A 19,601-nucleotide genomic window follows, 5' to 3' on the forward strand; every position below is an offset into this window, starting at 1 on the left:
GAAATCTTAACCAGGATAGGCAGGAATTGTCATTTAGAACATGATATTCAGAGTCAGCTACATCTGTTTTATTCTCATGATGTACTTCTTCTGTGCCATCATGACGGATTCATAACTGGAAACGCGGGCACGTTTGTTACCCTGGTTACTACTAGTACTCAGAGAAAGCTCTTCATTTGTGTCATGCTGAGGTGAATCAGCAACCGTTGATGGCGCTCGACATGATATGAATGACTTCCGTGCGTGTACACTTGCATCTTTGTAAACGGGAGATAGCTTTACGAGAGTTTTACGAGTTAAAAAAAATCATTTACCAAAATGGAACAGATAAAATACAGACAAAGCGTCGGTCACACTTTGATTGAATCAATTGTGAAACGGTATTTTCATTTCTTCAAATTGTTCTTTATTTGATGCTAGTGAAGAAATTACACTCAGGCACACAAATATAAAGAAAGAGAAAATATTCCTCATTGGTTGGAAGAAAACCTTAATAAATAAAATAAAATAAAACATATAAGTTCAGCTTGGTCGTTATAAATACATTCTGAGGAATATTCACTTTCACTTTTTTGTAATCAGGAGACAAGTTCATTCTAAATAAGTGCGCCAATTAAAATTGCAACACTCGATCAGATTCTCAATCGTGATCAGATCTTTCCAATGATATATACGTGCTGCATTTTGCAGATGCATGCTTCTCTGGTATGTATTGTTTTACAATGTGAAAATCACTACGTGTAATAAGACAATGTCACCGTGTCCACTAGATACACATGCCTTATAAATAAATGAAATTAAAGTTAAATACGTATATTGCCGGGGTCAATATTGGTGACACTCTGGGTCCGGTGTATAGTTGAGCTCTAGCTCTACTGTCCATAACACTGGTAAAATTTCAAACTAATCTTTCTAGATAATTTTGCATATCATATTTCATAATATGAAAAACATTTTGTCGGACTCTTTCCCGCTTGAACAACATTCGTATGCATTATGTTCATATAGGGGCCTAGTACTGTAGTAGTACATGACAACCCAGAATATATTGACTTCGTGACTCAATACTGTATTTCACTTTACATGCATGTGACTATGTAGAAAAGGACATGTTCTAGGCTATGTATATCGCCGTTTACTTCAGACACTCCGTGTTATTTGTTTATTTATTTATTTATTTATTTGGAATAAAACCAACATGTACATAATTGAAAGTTGTAGATAGCCAAGTCAGTATGTGATGTCAATATCCATCAATTGATAATTGAATATAGGATGATAGTAAGTGATTGTGAATAAGTCACTGTGATATTTGGCGTTCAACGTCTGGCAAATTTCTTCCTTATTTTTTATATGAACGAGATGACATGTTTGCTTTTCATTCGTATCGTACTTCGTGCATGTTGTTTGGGGGGCGTAACGTTCGACCGAGTATCGAGTTTTACGCTCTTTACGTTTCAATGAAATGAGGACTCCCGGCCGGCCCTGGTCAATAGCAACACTTTACACACTAATATTTTGCAACAGTTCTCCCTAAAATCAAATTTCATTGCACAGTTCTCTACAGAACGAAGGCGAGATTTGTCATTTTGCGAAATGGGTTTCAAACTTACAACGTAAATAGATCGTACAGTGTGATTGAGAGGTGACATGGGTTGCAGACGGCAGATTGAGGGAATCCCTGTTACATGTGATCCAACTATATACATGTAATGACGTCACAAACTCCCGACGTCCATTGCGATTTTGATGGGCGTGCGCGCGCTATGTTGTCTGCAAAAATGCCGTCGGAGCAGGCGAGAAATACTAATGCTTCGGTATTGCCAACACCAACAGAGAAGCCTTTCCATTATACGTAAGTATTGTAGAGAAACGAGGGCAAATATTGAAGTGGTTAATATCTAAATTATGATCTCAATTTGTACGTTTTCTCAACCCTAATGTTTGAATCTTTGCAGGTATTTGAAAGAGTTCCGTACACAGCAATGCCCGGATTTCCTGCAACACAAATGTCAAAATCACAGACCGTTTACTTGTTTTCATTGGCATTTTATGAATCAACGGCGTCGAAGGCCAATTAGGAAAAGAGACGGAACTTTCAATTACAGTCCCGATGTTTACTGCCCAAGATATGACGAGACAACTGGAATATGTCCCGAAGGAGACGAGTGAGTATTATATGAACATGATGACAAGCGAAACAGTCGTATCAATGGACGACAAAACGCGTCCAAATGATTTGTTGACGTTAAGATTGTGTCACGAACAATCTATGTTTTGATTGTAAAAGTTTTATCAGTGTAATTTGCAAGGTTTCTTAATGCACATTAACATCAAACATTGGCAGCGTAAGATTATAAACAACTCATTTCAGGTCATTGTTTTGTTCTGAATCAATCAATCAATGATATCAGCTGGTATGCAACAAGTCAAATTGTGTATAATATTTCAATGGCATAAAACTGAAATACCAAAAAAATATCAAGGACGTTTAATGCTAGCATATTTTTCTAAGCAGTTAACGTTACAGCGATAGTTTTTATTTTCGATTTATATGCTTGAGATGAAATGGTGGTTGATCAAGAACCATGGTACCTCCAATCTCCATGCAAGAACAGACATTGAGACCCAGTCCTCGTGTATTTGTTATTTTCAAGAACGGCACATTACTACAGATCTTTATTAGGGCATATTAGCAACATGCTTAATATATTAACCGTCATAAAATATTCGGAGTATATCATATTTGTTCGTAATAAATCGAGACTGGAAAAAGCTTTGTCAGCAGGCCGTAGTAGTAGTACTAGCCTCACCATACAGTTGTTGGGAAACCCCATGGTGTAAATGGGAATGATACGTCAGTTTATGAACCAGATCTCTGTTTTTCCACTAATTTTAAAGTGAAAACCCACATAGTCCTTTGGATAGTTTTATTATTGATCAGATTTTCCTGACGATGCCTGTGACACTAATGAACTTTCTTGACAAGTTGGGATGTCTTCCCAAAATAGCATCGAGAAAATCCCGCGTTATGTTTGTGCTGTTGTACTAATTATTCAAGATGGCCGACTATTCAAATAAATTGCTGATCAAACAAAAGGAATGTCGCAATATTTTACGTTAGTTGCTTACAAGATCCACTTGTTGTTTGCTCTTTATTTATGACTGAAGTCAACAAAAAGTGACACAGTTAGATTTACGAACCACGTTGCCAAATGTTTAGTGTTATGAATATGACGTTATTGTTGTTCGTAAACTGTTTCCGTGTGGTGTTTTTCTCTGCTCGAACTGTGCATTGTATTTGTGGTTGTATATGTATACTCGAAACTCAAGCTAGTATTATTACTAATATTAGCATAATTCCCCCCGTATCGACCCATAAACAGCATCTGTCACGATAATGAAACACTTGGACATGTAAATGAGAATATTATTTTGTGCCACCGTTACGTTTTGGACGTTTGTTGTTTGACATCTGCCATGGCGTCCGTATTTGCTCTTGTTTATATTGTGTTTCAATATGGCGTCCATCTCGCAAGCAGTAACGTCATGTTGTACGTTATAGTCACGCGACCATATTGTTAACAGTGAGCTCTCACAACATCAACAAACACATACACCTTGATACAGTTGGTTAAATTAGATTTATATATGTAAAATAATATGTAGATGATGTTGTTTAGAAAACATTAATAATTAATGCCTCTAATTGGCAGATGAATGAATGTGTACTGTTTTCTGAATACCATACATGTATGTACTTTGTTGTGGTCACTCAGCATACATGTCATGTCTATGGTTCTAATTGTGATATGTGCAACCCCAGATCCTATCATCACTGTCCCTTTACAAATGAATAGCTTTAATTTATTATGGGTATATACACAAATATAAAAACCAGTCATAAACTGTCATAACTATGTGTAATAAGATTAATATAATAGATTTTGATAAGCTTATATAAACAGGTCAGTTGATACAGACCTATGTTATGGTCATAATTATTCTAAAATGATGGTTTCTGGTAGGCCGTGATATGTATGTATTCGTATGCCGGATGTACTGTGATAGTTTTGTATAGTATTGATAGTATTATGAGTTGTTGTTTTCATCAAATTGTTTAGTCTTCCTAGACAGGATGCAGATTTTCACTTCCCTATATGTATGTACCATACACGCACTTACTTTGTAGTACTAATGAAACGCATTTGATTGTTGCTTTGTATATTACATATAAAGTCAACTGTTATATGTTTTTGAAATTGATACGTCTTGTTATTATCAAGTGAAATATTTATGCTCAAATTATACAGAATTTGTTTGTAAAGCATTAGCAAAGAGCCAAATTAAACTAATTTTTATTGTAAAGACTAAATGTACACCATAGACTGGTTTTATGGGGGGAGGGGGAGGGGGTGCAGTATGTTAGTAATAATCTAAGTAAGTTCCCAGGGAATAACTTTACCTAGGTTCCCAAACAAAATTATGGTAGATTTTACTTGAAGCTAGTATAATACTAGTTTCACACATGATTTCCCCCTTAGCAAAACACAGGTTGATGGTACAGTATTAATAATTAAGTTTAGTGGTAGGCATACTATACTACCTTTCATTTTATGGGGGGTTTTTGTGACAATAATTATATGTTTTCAGCAAAGTTGAGCTTGGACAATTTACTTATTGGTTTAGGTTAAACTTTCTATGTCACTGCTTGCTATTGAACTGTCATAGACAGTTTCGTTTTCCTTTTCCTTTCTTTTTGGAATCTTCCAGGACATAGCGACTATTTTGTTTATGTTCATATATGTAGGTGATAAATTTCCCATATTTCAATATTTTGTAACAGCGCAGTAGTGGGGATCAAACAGGATGGAATATTTGTTTTCTTCTTGTTTTACAGCCAATGATATTATTCAAAGTTTAGACTTTCAATCAAAAGTTGTGTACTGTGCACCCATTCATTTCCTAGAAGCTATTACTCTTCAAGTAATGTCACAGCACAGGCTGTCAGCCTCTTTACTCATGTAAATATATATATATATATATCTGACTCACGTTATCTAATTCAAATTGAATCGATTCTCAGTCTCTGCATCTTAATTGATGTATAAAATTGAAGTGGATTCTAGGCAAATTACTTTATGCCACTATCTCAACTGTTGTTGACTTGACTGTACTTCCTGATATGGAATGAAGGCAGTCATCTTGTACAGTGGAGTAAAGTCCAAACATACTGGATGTATTGAAATTTTGAAATATGTCTAGTATTATAATGTATGAAATCTGAAGGGGAAAGGGGTAATTTATAAAAAATTTAATTCAGTTCAAAACCATATTTGGAACTGATGAATCAAGTTAGGTGTTAATCAGATTTAGTAGCAGGGTCATTGCCTTTGTTCAGTTTCACTTTATATGATATGTTTATTTGGTGTTCATCATTACATGTCAGCTATCTAAATCAATCACTGAAATTAGTTTAGTTTCCATGGAAACAACAGTTAAATTCTATTGACACTGATTACCAATTATCTATATATATATGACAATATCAAACCCTTAATAGTAGATTTGTAATGTTATATTATAGCTGTCATTTATCACTTGCCTAGAAATGAATTTGTTATTATAGAGAGATAATCTGGATAAAAGACTGAGCGTTAATAAATTACCATAACAACACCAAACATTGAAATTAATGTATTAGATATCATCTTTCCAATACTGCAAACTGTTCTATTTGTCCATAAATTTGAAGGTTTATGTTTATCTTGACTTGATTTACTTCTATAAAGCCTACATTGTACACAGCCACCAATGTATCTCCATGTCAACATACATTGATAGTTTGCAACATGCTATGTAACTTGTAACAGTGTAGGTAAGGTGTAGTATATATGCCCTTGACCTATCAACAAGATGTAAGCTCAGACCAGGTGGTCTGAAATGTAAGTAAAGTAAATGCCAAAAGTAAACATGTATATGTGTAATTATAAATGGAAGGCAGTGCTAAGACATGAAGAAATTTTGTGCTTGACTACGTGTACATTGTATGAACTGACATTAATCTTTAAGCTTATTATTTGAAATGTGGAGTGCTGTTCAGTATATCAAAAGTGTGTCAAACTCATAATATTGTTGGTCAAAATGATGAAAACTAGGTTGTTTTTTTAATTTTGAATAATTGAAAGATTGGCCAGTCTATCTAAAATTAACCCCAGCTATAAAAAATAAAGTAAATAGTAATGATAATAATAATAGTAACACTATGGAAGTATCACTATCACACCAAATGTCATCTGCCATAATTTATGAGCAAAATTGTCATATGTGTGGTTTGTTAGCTTCAGAGAGCACAATGTCTGTCAATTGTCTATATTACTAGAGAAAAGTTAGTAACTAACACCAGCTGACATTGACATTTTCTTGAACCAAGTACATGATCTACCACTGTAGCTGTGCCTGTACAACACAAATTTAATAGTTGCACTTTACCAAGACTGTAGTTTATAACTCCAATCTTTTTCTTTTTTTGACATAAATGATACAATTTTGAATTCTAGTAGCTCCTTTGTTCTCACAAGAGGCACTTGACAAGACAAGTTTAGAGTTTGATTACAATCTTTGAACTATAAGTCTTCAAGCTGACACAGTGACAGTATTATACATACATGTATATAGGTTGTAGTGGCAGAAATGTTGTAGCCTTCGGTGTTCACATTGGCATGGGACTTTAGTTCGTAAAATATTGTATTTCCAGACGACAGAAATTCGGTGAAAGTCTGAGACATTGAAACTGAGCTACATAAAAAAGGTGTGCATATAAACTACTGCTTAATCATTGAAATTAGCAGTGTACATCATAAATGTTGTAATTAGAAACTTGCAGTGTGGATAGTAGTTTCAGGATGAGGTCATAAAATGATTGGTATACAAAAAAAGGGACATATCTAGACTAGAACATTTGTTGTCGTGCCTGTTGCACATTATCAGTATGTTGGATATTCCACAACAATGGCACTGTCCAGTCTAGGGAAATACCCCTGTTTAGGGGATTTTATGTATTTGTAAGTATATTTAGATGTTACGTGTGCATTTCAATATGCTGTTTTTACTGCTTCAAGCCATTGTTAACTTTTGAATGGATATGAAATTGTACCACAAAAATGTAATTTTTGATGTGTGTAATACTGTAGACAAGGAATTCAAGATTATACAAGTTGAAAACGGACATATTGCTGCCATGTGCAGTGTCAGCCAATTTGACACACCCTGATGCATAGTACTGCAGTACCTACTGGCACACCAAAATGTATCCCCTTACTATGTGGTGACTCACTCACAATTTTGTATCATTTTGACTCGCAACAAAAAACTGTCTTTCATTAGAGGTCGTATTGGTCATGTACGTTTATTCATGATTTATATGTATATTGACAAAGAAGGACATTTCATTGATTGCAAATCTTATAACTGATTTGAGTGAGTGAACCTTTGCAGGTGTTGACATAAATTTTACATGTACCAGCAAGATACCAATTATTTACTTGGCTGTATATCACCTTGGACTACCAGTGTCAATATTGCTGGTCAATCAACTAAAAATAGAAAACAAACATATGGATGGTATGAAATAAAGAATAACAAACCAAATTTGTGGCAACTGAATGGCCATGGAAACACTGCATGTCACATAGAAAATAAACATATGGTGGTGCAAATGATAACCGTTTTAGGAATCTAATAACATGGTATAGTACTCCTGCATATCGATTGCTGTGGTCAAAATATGCAATATACTGCCAATGCTATAAATATACTTAAGATAGATAAGATAAATAGCTCAGAATGATAATTTTCTGCTTTAAGTACATTTTATAGATCCACCTGCATCTATAACACAACATTGCCTCTGCTGCAACAGATACCTAATTATGATTACAGTACACGGTGTGTGTACATCCACAACAATGAGTACAAGTAGATGTTGTTATTTTGTACTGGTACAGATTAGTTTTGTTGTATAGTCAAGCAGACAATCTTCATACATGGCATTAATGAACAAGTTAGTTAGGAATATGTTGAAGGGGGTGTTAACTGCAGTTATGAGGAATGTTAAGATATATGTGTACACTGAAATTAAATATGGAGAAAGTGAACCAATTTTCTAATATTCTGATAATGTATATCTTTGACTTTTAAAAGTAACATATTGAGTTCATTCTATATTAGTTTGAAATTGATGTAAGCTGAAATTATGTCTCGAAGTTTCAATGAGGTGGGAAAATAACTACAATGTAATTCTATTCTTATATAATTTGTAATTACATTTAAAAAAAAAAATTATTTTCTGTGTTGTGCAAATTTAAATCAACATATTTGTACAAACATTTGTTAATTGTATAAGGCAACAAGTATGCAAATGAGGTCTACCCAAATATTTCTACTTTGTAGTTACCTGGTATGACACTCATGCTCATAGAAACTCTTATTTGTTTTTCAGGTGTTTGTTTTTGCATCGTCCAGCTGGAGATGTGGAGAGACGTTATCACCTGAGATACTACAAGACTGGAATCTGTGTACATGAAACAGACTCTAGAGGGCACTGTGTCAAGAATGGCCCACACTGTGCATTTGCTCATGGCCCACATGATCTAAGACCACCTGTGTATGATATACGTGAATTAATGGCAATACAAGAAGGTGTAATTCAAGCATCAAGTCCTGATAACAACAATATCAATATTGCTCCACCTGCCCCCGTAGAAAAAGAAAAGATTGTGGTAAATGATGTTGACCCTAAGTGGCAAGGTGAATCCGCAAGTATGCTATTTTTTTCACATTTATAGAAACGAATGAAGGAACAATATGGTAATAGTTTATACACTTGTCAATTTTTCCTAAGGTACCACACCCAAGTGCATCACAAAATAATGTGCTCAATGGAACTTATTAAAAAGTACATTAGGATTGATATTCTCTCAGTTTTCTGAAAAGAGTATACACATGGAAAAGTACATCAAGTGACGAATATTCTACTTGCTATATGTCAGCCTTCATTTATTGTTAAATATTTTCACATTTGAAAACTTTATATGGACATATGTAACTCAGATTTTCGGGTTTGAAAACTTTATATGGACATATGTAACTCAGATTTTACCCTGGATACACACACTCATCGATTTTTGCCCATATTTTTGTCTAATTAACATATCATCATTGTTACTATGATACATTTAGGTTATTTCAATTTTGTATTTTAGATACAAGTTTTGTTCTAACGAATTATAAGACAGAGCCATGTAAAAGACCACCAAGGTTATGCCGACAGGGTTATGCCTGCCCTCAGTATCATAATAGCAGAGATAGAAGAAGAACTCCTAAAAAAGTTAAATATAGGTAAGTAGATTAACATGAGCATCCAGAAGAAGTGATGACCATGCTGACAATTTTATGACACTTATTGGAGAATGAAGACAATGACTTACAAGTTACAGTGCCTAACTGTTTATATTTATATATGTTGTGAGGGGATTTGAGTCCCTCAGACCACTGTAGACACCCCGTGATGGATTTATACTGTAACATATTCCATCCTTGCTGGGTTGTCTAAAATTCACAAAAGTATAGCATTGTGTAACATCATAAATGAAATGAAACAACCCTGTGCTATTGATGAGACATCAGTCACATCCAGAAGCTATGCTATGAAGTGCACTGTGGATATATGATTCACACACACACACACACACACACACACACACACACACACACACCTGTTTTGTACATCTTTTACTATTATTCAAACACCTCAAATTTCAATCTGTGTTGTCAGGAAATGCTCCCTCTTTGGGACATGTTGAGTAGTGACAGTCAGTCACAGTACTTAATAGATAATGACATTTTGTTTGCGTCTATGTTACAGGTCAACACCATGTCCCAATGTTAAACACAATGATGAGTGGGGAGAACCTACTAACTGTGAACAGGGTGATAGTTGTCTGTATTGCCATACTAGAACTGAACAACAGTTTCATCCGGAGATTTATAAATCAACCAAATGTAATGATATGCAGCAAACTGGTTACTGCCCAAGAGGACCATTCTGTGCATTTGCACATGTGGAACGTAAGTTAAAAACAGCTCTAACTACAAGCCATGCTTTGATCATGGTGTGTAGCTGCTACTGTATTATGCATCTGTGTCACTTGCCTGTCTACTGTTAAACCAAATATATTCATGACATTAACAATAGAAGGGAAATGGCAACTTTGTCATTGTTAGTTCTAGGTAGTTGAAAGTACTTTGACTTGTTTTGTCAGAATGACACTCTCCTCAGTTGCACGACCCTACATATTATTTCTATAGTAGGTGTCATTTATCATTCAAGACTTTCAGCTCTGTCTTTGTTTCCGCTTCAGTAAATACAAGCTCCTAAGCTGAAGCTTGTGGTTACATTCTTATTATCATTTCTGTGGTCATTAGCAGAAACAACAATGGATCTTTCAGTCTTTGTCATGCAAGTTCATCACTTACATTTGACCTGGGTAATCAATGATGATAATAATTGCAACCTATAAAACATCAGTATTTCAATTAGCATTGCTTAGAGCTACTGTAAAGGGAAAAAACTTAGGATTGAAATATGCAGGGGTACATGGCAAATTGCCGAAATCAGCTAAAACGTGAACAAAATGACAGATAACAATAAATATACACAAACCAGTAAAAAGGTCAACAGGTTGAAAGTTGAAAATTCCTGATAGGAAACAACGAAGAATAAATAAAAGGTCAGACATAGGTGCTCTTTGTTAGAATGATAAGTTTTGAGTTTCTGTTTAGAAGTATCAGTTGGGAACTCGGGATGCATGAAGTTCAATTTGTAAATCATTCCAAAGCTGTAGGTCAGTCTGTGCCGAGACTCGCTGTCTAAAAAGCTTTGTATTATACGGATGTAATCTTTACTTGGTCTTCTTATATGAGCTCAGTCAACACAACTCTGAACAACTGGGCTGTTGTAAACAGATTTAGCTGTACAATGATACATCTGATGACTACAAAGTCACTTTGTAACTGTTAGTGTTAGTACAATAACCTACAAAAAAAACAGAATTCCCAGTGGATCTTTCAACAGAAGTACATTGTACCAGAGACAATATACTTAGAGGTTGTCTACCTCAGCTTGATTCCTTTTGTTACTGTCTTTAATTCTATCTGTCTTTTATGTTAAACTATACAGAGGAGATGGAAACAATAAAAGAGTACACTGCAAGTGATGCATTATCTGGTATGTCAACAACACCAACAGCGACAACAACAATGAATCCCTTTGTAACTGCTATAGGACAACAGGTAATCACACCTTCTCTTCATTTTCTGTAATAGACAGTAATATGGCAATTTTTGTCATTCCTCATCTCTTTATTTTCATTTATCAGTTACGAAACTGATGGTTCTCAACACCAATTTATTGTGCATATTCTTGATGAAAAATAGATTTAAAAAAAAGAAAAGAGAATTTACATTGGCATGGTGTAATATTCAATTGTTTACCCAATACTTTCTCATTTAGACTAGGTCCTTATCAGGCTATAAGGAATAGATTGAAACATTGTACTTACATTCCAGCCTTAGCGACAAATTTGCATCATAGTACATATATTGAAATTAGCAAATTGAAACCCAGTTATTTTCAATAAATGATTGTGTACTCGTGAAACAAAGTAACAAGGAGTTAATCCCACACCCTCACTCCGTAATTTCTGTGTGCCCGTGTGCTGAAATAATGAAAATCACACTCGAGACCACTGCAATTTGTGCAAAATATGGTATTAAAATGGCCACTAGACTGAAAGATTTATTGTTGAGGGTGCTCCTGTTAACCAGAAGTGATTACAGGAGACTGGAGTGTACACAACCATAACTCTTTCAGTCTAAACAGCCACCAGATTCAAGATTCTTCCTTCCTTTTCTTTAATTTGTGTTAAGGATTGTTGAATCTATTCAGTACAAAAGTAGTATTCTTATGATTGTTAATTTGATTGTAGGTGTCATCTGCTGGTTTGGCTACGATAGCATGTACACTAAGTGACAACCCTGCCCTAGTATCCTATAGCCAAGTACCTGGACCTATAGCAAAACCTCGTTCCAATAGTACTTCAAGTAATTTTAGTTCTGAGAGTGCATCATATATGAAGGCTCCAGGATCAGAGAGAGAAGACATTCATGTAAGTATGGTATATCTTTACATTGTGAAGTATTGATAGTACCATAGCATGTTTTCTTTTTATAACTCAGGAGATTGAGTGAAAGAAATCTTATGAAGTTTGTACAGTGTCATTTACCTTGAAGCCTACTTTTTGAGACCCTGATCACAAGTGGAGGTATATATCAAAACCTTCAAGACCTGTTCAGCCACATTGTGCAAATACCTGTGATTGATGTAGACAATCAAAGGAACTCTCCTTGAAAGGTTAAGTTGCTGTGCCTGGTGGCTAAAACCAATGGAATCTTGTGCATAGCTCACAACTTTTGCTGAAGTAGGAATCATTCAATGAACTTTCTTTTAGAATGACTCATGCATAGTCTCAGCTAAGAGGTTGAAAATACATGTAGTAGGGATTTGTTTTTCAGTATATATATAGTTTAATTTGATGGAAAGGAAGGTGTGATAATGGTAAGTTGAATGATGACAGCTCTCACTTTGCAACACGACAGATAATCAGACGCCAACTGGTAAATGAGGAGGAACTGGTCACTAGAAGTTTTCTTTACTTACAGGCCAATCTGCGTAAACATCTGTTAATAATTGAGAATGATCCTACGATAGATGAACAAGAGAAGGCTAGAAGAAAACAAGTAAGTTTTAATGACCACTGCATCATTGGACAGTGGTTTCCTACTATGACTTTGAAATGTGAAAAGAACCCACAAGATTCACTTCCTGATTGTCACAAGAGTTTTATCTGACTTGGTGGAAAAAGACAGCCACCCTCTAATTAGTAAATGTGTTCCTCTGCAGTGTATGATTTGCACTTGTAAGTTGTAGATAGGCATGCATCAATTTCTATTTTGTAAGTGTCTATGTTTATGGCTAATTATACCATGCGCAAGCCAAGTTATTGTCACTGAACAGAAAATATGGATTATATACCCTAGTCACGGTACTTGTCTAGCAAGTTGTAGTTATGAGACCCCTGCAACTTGGGGCAGTCATATTTTCCTTGGCTGAACGAAGAAAAATATCTCATTTATACTACAGTTTCAACATAAATATACATCTAATTACACTAGGCATGTTCACCATGGAAGCATAGGATTAATACACAAAGTTCTCTTGGAATGTATATCTAAACCATTCAATTATTTTCAACTTTCCAGAATTTATTAATGTCTCAGAATTTGAGTACAGGAAGTCCATTAACGTCAAGTATAGCATCAACACCACCAACCCCATCATCGTTATCACAGGTATCCCCCATGGCACAACCATTCTACCCAGCAAGTGATACTGTAGAATCTGTTGTAGGTAAGTCTATTGTCCAGACTGTTCTCAATATGTAGGGATATCATAAACCCTTATAGATGGAAATTAAAACCAATGATATGAAGAATTTCTGTCAAATGCTGTATCGTGTATGTATCTCAGAACTACTGACAGAAGAGGCTGCTGATATATGAATTGATATTGTTAAAAATAGTTTTTCCTAAAATATACACCATCTTTTGTCTTGTCCCTCTTTCTGTAGGAAATGCCTTAGATGATTTAAATTTAGATGAATTTGATGTCCATGTATTAGAAAAAGAGTTAGATAATGACACAGCATCCATAGGAAGTTCAGGTGCTGGAATGAGCTGTTCTGGATCAGGTTTAGGTAAGTTAGATTGTGTTCAGATGTCTTTTTTAAGTATGTGAAAAAGTAGTGATGCTCAGAGATATATGTTTGCGCAGATGTGTTGATCAAGTACTTACTGAAAGGATAGATTCTAGCATATCTTGAATTACGTCAAAACATGTGAAATTTGGGAATTATTCAGGTTGTGTTTTCTATAGAGCTGTATGGTACACAAGATGTTGTTTATAGGACTTTACTGAGAGTTTTAGATACTAGTATGTAATCTCAATATCAGTCTATTAAGAACTTGATATTGCCAAATAGGTGGGACTCATCAGATCACAAAACACTGATGAATATGGCCCTGTGTTTTGTTTTAACCAAACAGAAGAGCCTAAATTGTTATTCAACTTGTTCATCCCAGAATGCTGAAGAAACATTACTTCAAAATAAACAACGGTATCATGTAAAATAGAAAGCGACATAGTCAAAATTAGATTCCAAAAACGTAACTTTATCACTATTAAAAAGATAAGGTTAGATATCTTTACCATACAATTAACACTAACACTACTAACAGTAACAATGCTGTGTTGATTGGTTGATTGCAGGTCTTTTAGGTTCATCAGCTCCTGTCAATATACCTGGCACAAACAGTAGTAGTACTAGTAGTAGCAATGTCAATAATCAACAAGTAGCCCATTCTGGTAGTACCGGATCATCACCACTATCACAACTGCCACCACCCTTTGTACCCCAGCATCTCCAGAAACAACAGCAACAACAACAGCAAATAGAACAGGTGAGGGGACTTGTTTGTAAAGTTAAAGAGTGTTCCCATGACTCAAATAATTGGTAACTTTGTCAGGAAGGATCAAACTTGGACAGTTACTGTTTATCATCAGTACAATACATGACTTTGACATCTGTAGAAAACAAATAATTGTTGATGTGTTCTCAATGTTGTTCTAAGCAAACTGATCAAGAACACACAGTTATATTTAAGATTCTTTTGTTATGATTTAACAACCAAAGAAACAGCTAGAGGATACCGTATATAGGAATGAAACTACAGCCCCCCCCCCCCCCCACACACACACACACACTCATATACATGCATGCACCATGAAAACAGGAAAGTTAACTACCAACATATTTGTCACTATCTCTTTCAGGCTCAGGCTGCCTTTATGAGTCAGCCAAATCTAGCACCACCAAATATCAATCACCTAGGTCTCGGCAGTATACTTGAGCCAATAGCAACACCAGCATCACCTGGTCATAACTCTAGAATACCACACTCACCAAGTGTGACAACACCAGTAGCTGCACCAACAATTAGTAATATTTCAGCAATAGCAACAACAGCTCATGATACTCAGAGAATAGCTGAAGACAGTCCTGGTGTTAGGCGAAAAGTTCAACCATGGGAAGAATCATGGGTAGGTCATGTCCTTGACCTCTATCAAGCAAGCATACAGTAAATATGTCACAAAGTTGATGATGAGTAGTGATTTGAGTTTGGTTGTTGTCACAAATAAGTTTAATTTAAATTTAATTTAAATTTATATTTACTATCACATATGAGAGACTTTCCTGGTCGTCCATTCATTATTATTTCTACCTGAATTACGGTGCTTACGGATGCTATTCCAATATGAATAATGTCCCACAGTATGAAATTGTAAAAGTAATGGCCTAGCTATTCAATTTTGTTATTTTGTTCATAGAAATGTGATTCTGATTTGTTTCATAGATTCATACAAGTATTAGGCTTAGTAATAAAATGTTATCTGCTAAAATAATACACCACATTGTGAATTACTCTTAAAGGTCCAGTTCAGATTAGTTAGGATAAAGGTTTAGATGTGAAAAGCATTTGTCTGGCAGAGCTTATAGAAAGCGTTAGCCCTGAACAAAAGAATCATTGTATGTACATTTGTAATCCTTATGTCTCCATTGATAAATTACCATTAATATGAGAACCTTGGCTTGAATTATGGGCCTATAATTAAATAGTCATGGTGTCAACATATGAGGACAAACCTGTCAAGCTGCATTGTTACAACACCAAGATCTTGCTTTTACAGAGGGGTGAGAGCTGGCGGCAAGATAGCATAGACTCAAGTGACCGAGCAAAATCATTAGAAATAGAGAGATATGAGAAAGAAGAGGTAAGTAAAAATTGAATGTTTGCTTCGTTTTGATGCTTGCTGTTAAGATCAAACTGAAAATGATAGATAAACAAGTGTAGCAATGCAAATGAAACAATGTATTTTGCATCTTCAGTTTCTGTGTAAACCTAAAACAAAACATGCCATCATTCAAAGAAGTGTGTGTTTGTTTGTTATATGATAGGTTGAAGCAGCCAAAAACAAACAGTAGGATACTCCAGGATAATAAGTTTTCAGTTCAGCAGCATATTTTATGTTCTATAGGTCATCAAAACATCATTGAAGTCTGCATATGTAGTTAACAATAATTCATTGTCCCAGGTACATGTAATAAATAGATACCATTTGAAGACACGTACTAAGTCCATTTATATTAGTACAGCACCTGGTCACTTGTTTTGATATTCAGCATTATAATATGTGTAAACAGCATATTGCTCCATGTCAAGAATTTTCTAATCGATCACGGTTGTTTATTTGTCAGTTTGGGTTAGAGGTTAAAACTCACAATCCAGCTTTGTTTTAAGTTGTTAATAATTATCCAATGGGTTTTGTCGTATCAGTGTATTGCTAGGTAATAAGTAAGGTAAAATACCTGAGCACCCCAGTCACATTACAAGGGTCCAAACAAATCTAAGAAGTACAAGAAATGGAAATGTGTGTAAGTTTTACCCGACAGCCACACCTTTTACTGGGGTTTCCTAACCTTAGCAAAAACACTGCTTACTCTCATTTACAACGAGATCTTGTAGTTTTGTAAACTTGAATGAAAATCATTTTGACATTTGAATAATTAAAAAGTGTGTTTGAAAATATGAAATGTACTTAAGTTCCCAATCACATTATCAAGGTTCAAACAAATTTAAGAACAAGATATGGAACATGTTTAAGTTTAATCTCTCCCCCCTCCCCCTCCCCCCCACATTACTTGAATTCCTAACTTTAGTAAAAGTGCTTCTTGCATATATGTTACGATAAGATTTTATGCTTTGCAAGATTTAATGAAAATCATTTTGAATACTGAATAATTAAAATGTGTATGAATTCCAGTACTTAATGAAAGTATTTTCTTTTCTCTTTTTTTTGCAGGCTGTAAGTCAATTATTGGCCTCAAGTAAAACATCTCAAAGTTCTCATTTACATATACTAAAAACTACGGAAAATCTGGATAATTTACCATTATCACATCTGAAACAGATACAAGCTCAGCTAAGGGCAGATTTAGCAACAGTAGATAGGGTAAGTTGAGACATATTTTGCAAATGAGAAACTCTTTCACTTCGAGCTAAAACACCTGTCTTGCACATTTTTTGCAAGGCAGCTAATTCTTGACTTATACTAGAAGGTAATCGTGTTTTGATTGCAATTTTTAATGTGGTTTGAGTGAAACGTGTTCAGTGTCTACGTACAATCTAAAATGTCAAATAAAAGAATGGTGAAATGGCCTCTTGCAGTCTAAAGGTTGACATGTGATGTCAAAACTACATGTTAGGTGTATTCAAGGAGCTGTCAAGGTATATGCATACTGACAAGACTACTGTACATTGTATGATTTATTGTACCAAACACAAAGAAAAAAGTGTGTCCATATCACAGAAAGATTAAAAACAGGATTATAGATCTGAAATATGTGAATCATGAAAACAACTGAAAATTAAATAAGCATAGAAGAACTGTCAGTATGATAACAATTGAATTTGTTTGAATAATTTTACCAACTACTTGATGGTTTATTTGCCACTTTTTAAATTATTTCATTTTTATGCAAGGAAACACTTGCATCAAATGTCTTGAGATAGGTAATCTAACATTATTATTATTATTTTTACAGATTGTTTACATGCAAGAAACGTTTAGATGTTTGATATGCAAAGAAAGATACCGAAGTATATCAGTGATGCCATGTCAACATTTTGTATTGTGTGACCAGTGTGCTGCTAAAAGTACTGAATGCCCTTACTGTCGAACCAAAATCAGTCAACAAGCCACAGTACTGTTACCACTTTGATTTGTGTCAGAACTCTTTATGAATTCTTGATGGTGTACTGTACTGTTTAAAAAAAAATGCAGCCTGCAGCAGCAGTTTAGACAAAGGGCAGTGCTCTACACTGTGCTAAAGTTTCGAGCTTACGGGCAGAGGGTTTAAGAAATACTCAAACATTAATCCACATCCACATATATGAATGTTTTTTTGGGATGACCTGAGAGGTCAGAGGTCGTATAGTGTAGTTGTTATATATTTATTCTAATCCTGACATTTTTGCTGTAGTCTCAGAGACTGGTGACATTGGTGAAAGAAGTCATTTCATATGTTAAGGTCAAACAGCAACTTCTTCAGTTGCTTTTCCACCGTTTAGTAGGCTCACTTAGATTTCGAAATACATTAGATTTTGAACTACATAATACTGTGATCTTACTGGCATCCCTTGTGCATCTAATCAAAGGTATTATGACTTTCTTAATCAGGGATCAAATGCCATTACAAATCCATGTCTATCAATAAAAGTAACTTCTTTTCTTTCCTTCAATTTTATTTTAGTAATTTTTAGTGTACAATATCGTGTGATATTCATTCCTTCAAGTACTATGTTTTTCATAAGTGATTAGTAGAAAAAATTAAGACTGGTTAACAGGTTCAATGCTACTATTCTTGTAATTCCTGTATGATTCATAGATTATAAGATGCATTCAAAGCTTCAGTGAGATGAATTTATTCAAGTCCAAGAAATGAAAAGAAATAAGTTATAGCAGCTACAAGTTATTTTATGAAGTGTTGCAAGTTTTCAGATTTTTTTTCAGTATTACTCATATTACCAAGTAATCTGCTGCTGCAGTCTGCCCCATTATTATCACCCCTACAAACAAGTGCATGCTAATCAGCTGGCTCTCAAGTCTTGTACTCAAAACTACCAGTTGCAAATGATTTGCTATTTATTGCCAGCCAAACCTTAAAGGCGCGCCAATTATCAGTAGGATTTTGTTTTAATTTAGATAGAATAGAGTCAGATAGTCAAAATACTAGAAGTCTCATTTTGTGTGTGTTAAATCACTATCTGTCATGGTAAACCTGAGGTTTGGACTCTGTGTGTACACTTCGGGTATGTATAGTACCACTGAGAAGAAAAACAGAAAAAAAAAAACATTTATCTTTTAATAAAGCCTACTGTAGATTTTATATACTCTATATTTGAATATTGTTTTATTTTCCCTAGCATTGTACAAGAATGAACCTAAATGTGCGTGATGAAAGATGCACCACTGGAACCCCCTCCCCTTTTCACAGGAATACCCCACATTTACAATGAAGGGAAATGTGCTTTGACATTGGCAGAAGGGTATAAAAATAGAAAGGGTGGGGGCACAAAACGGGGTAACAGGTATCAAACAGATCTTAAAATTAATAAATATGGAGGAGGAATGGTCAGAAATAGACACAATGTAATTCTAGATTAATTAATAATCAAAGAGAAACTAAAAGAACTGTATGACAGACAATCCATAGACATTATACAATGATAACAAAGGACAAAACCATAAAAATAATCTCCGGACATACAGACGAATAAAAAAAATACTACATGCAAAAAATATT

General features: G+C 34.7%; 1 protein-coding gene across 4 annotated transcripts; it reads left to right on the forward strand.

The window, feature by feature from the left end:
- The first annotated feature begins 1,753 nt into the window (after positions 1–1,753).
- LOC144434927 (putative E3 ubiquitin-protein ligase UNKL) lies at positions 1,754–19,167 on the forward strand. Of its 4 annotated transcripts, none has more exons than XM_078123453.1 (15): positions 1,754–1,855; positions 1,959–2,168; positions 8,501–8,820; positions 9,264–9,399; positions 9,926–10,128; positions 11,240–11,352; positions 12,048–12,227; positions 12,718–12,858; positions 13,381–13,528; positions 13,749–13,874; positions 14,447–14,637; positions 15,011–15,277; positions 15,926–16,009; positions 17,099–17,248; positions 17,841–19,167. In XM_078123453.1, the coding sequence occupies exons 1-15, from the start codon at positions 1,767–1,769 to the stop codon at positions 18,015–18,017; spliced, it is 2,535 nt and encodes an 844-aa protein (XP_077979579.1). In that variant the 5' UTR covers positions 1,754–1,766; the 3' UTR covers positions 18,018–19,167. The 4 variants fall into 4 exon arrangements, with proteins under 4 accessions (XP_077979579.1, XP_077979581.1, XP_077979580.1 ...); XM_078123455.1 differs by having other exon boundaries at positions 12,781–12,858; XM_078123454.1 differs by having other exon boundaries at positions 8,501–8,808.
- The last annotated feature ends 434 nt before the right edge of the window (positions 19,168–19,601 follow it).

Source organism: Glandiceps talaboti, chromosome 5 (genome assembly GCF_964340395.1).
Source record: "Glandiceps talaboti chromosome 5, keGlaTala1.1, whole genome shotgun sequence".
NCBI classification, from domain to species: Eukaryota; Metazoa; Hemichordata; class Enteropneusta; family Spengelidae; genus Glandiceps; species Glandiceps talaboti.

Coding starts and splice junctions, on each gene's coding strand:
- LOC144434927 (XM_078123453.1), top strand. CDS start 1,767: ATGTTGTCTGCAAAAATGCCGTCGGAGCAGGCGAGAAATACTAATGCT. Junction 14,638..15,010: donor AACAACAGCAAATAGAACAG/GTGAGGGGACTT, acceptor TATCTCTTTCAG/GCTCAGGCTGCCTTTATGAG. Junction 16,010..17,098: donor AGAGATATGAGAAAGAAGAG/GTAAGTAAAAAT, acceptor TTTTTTTTGCAG/GCTGTAAGTCAATTATTGGC.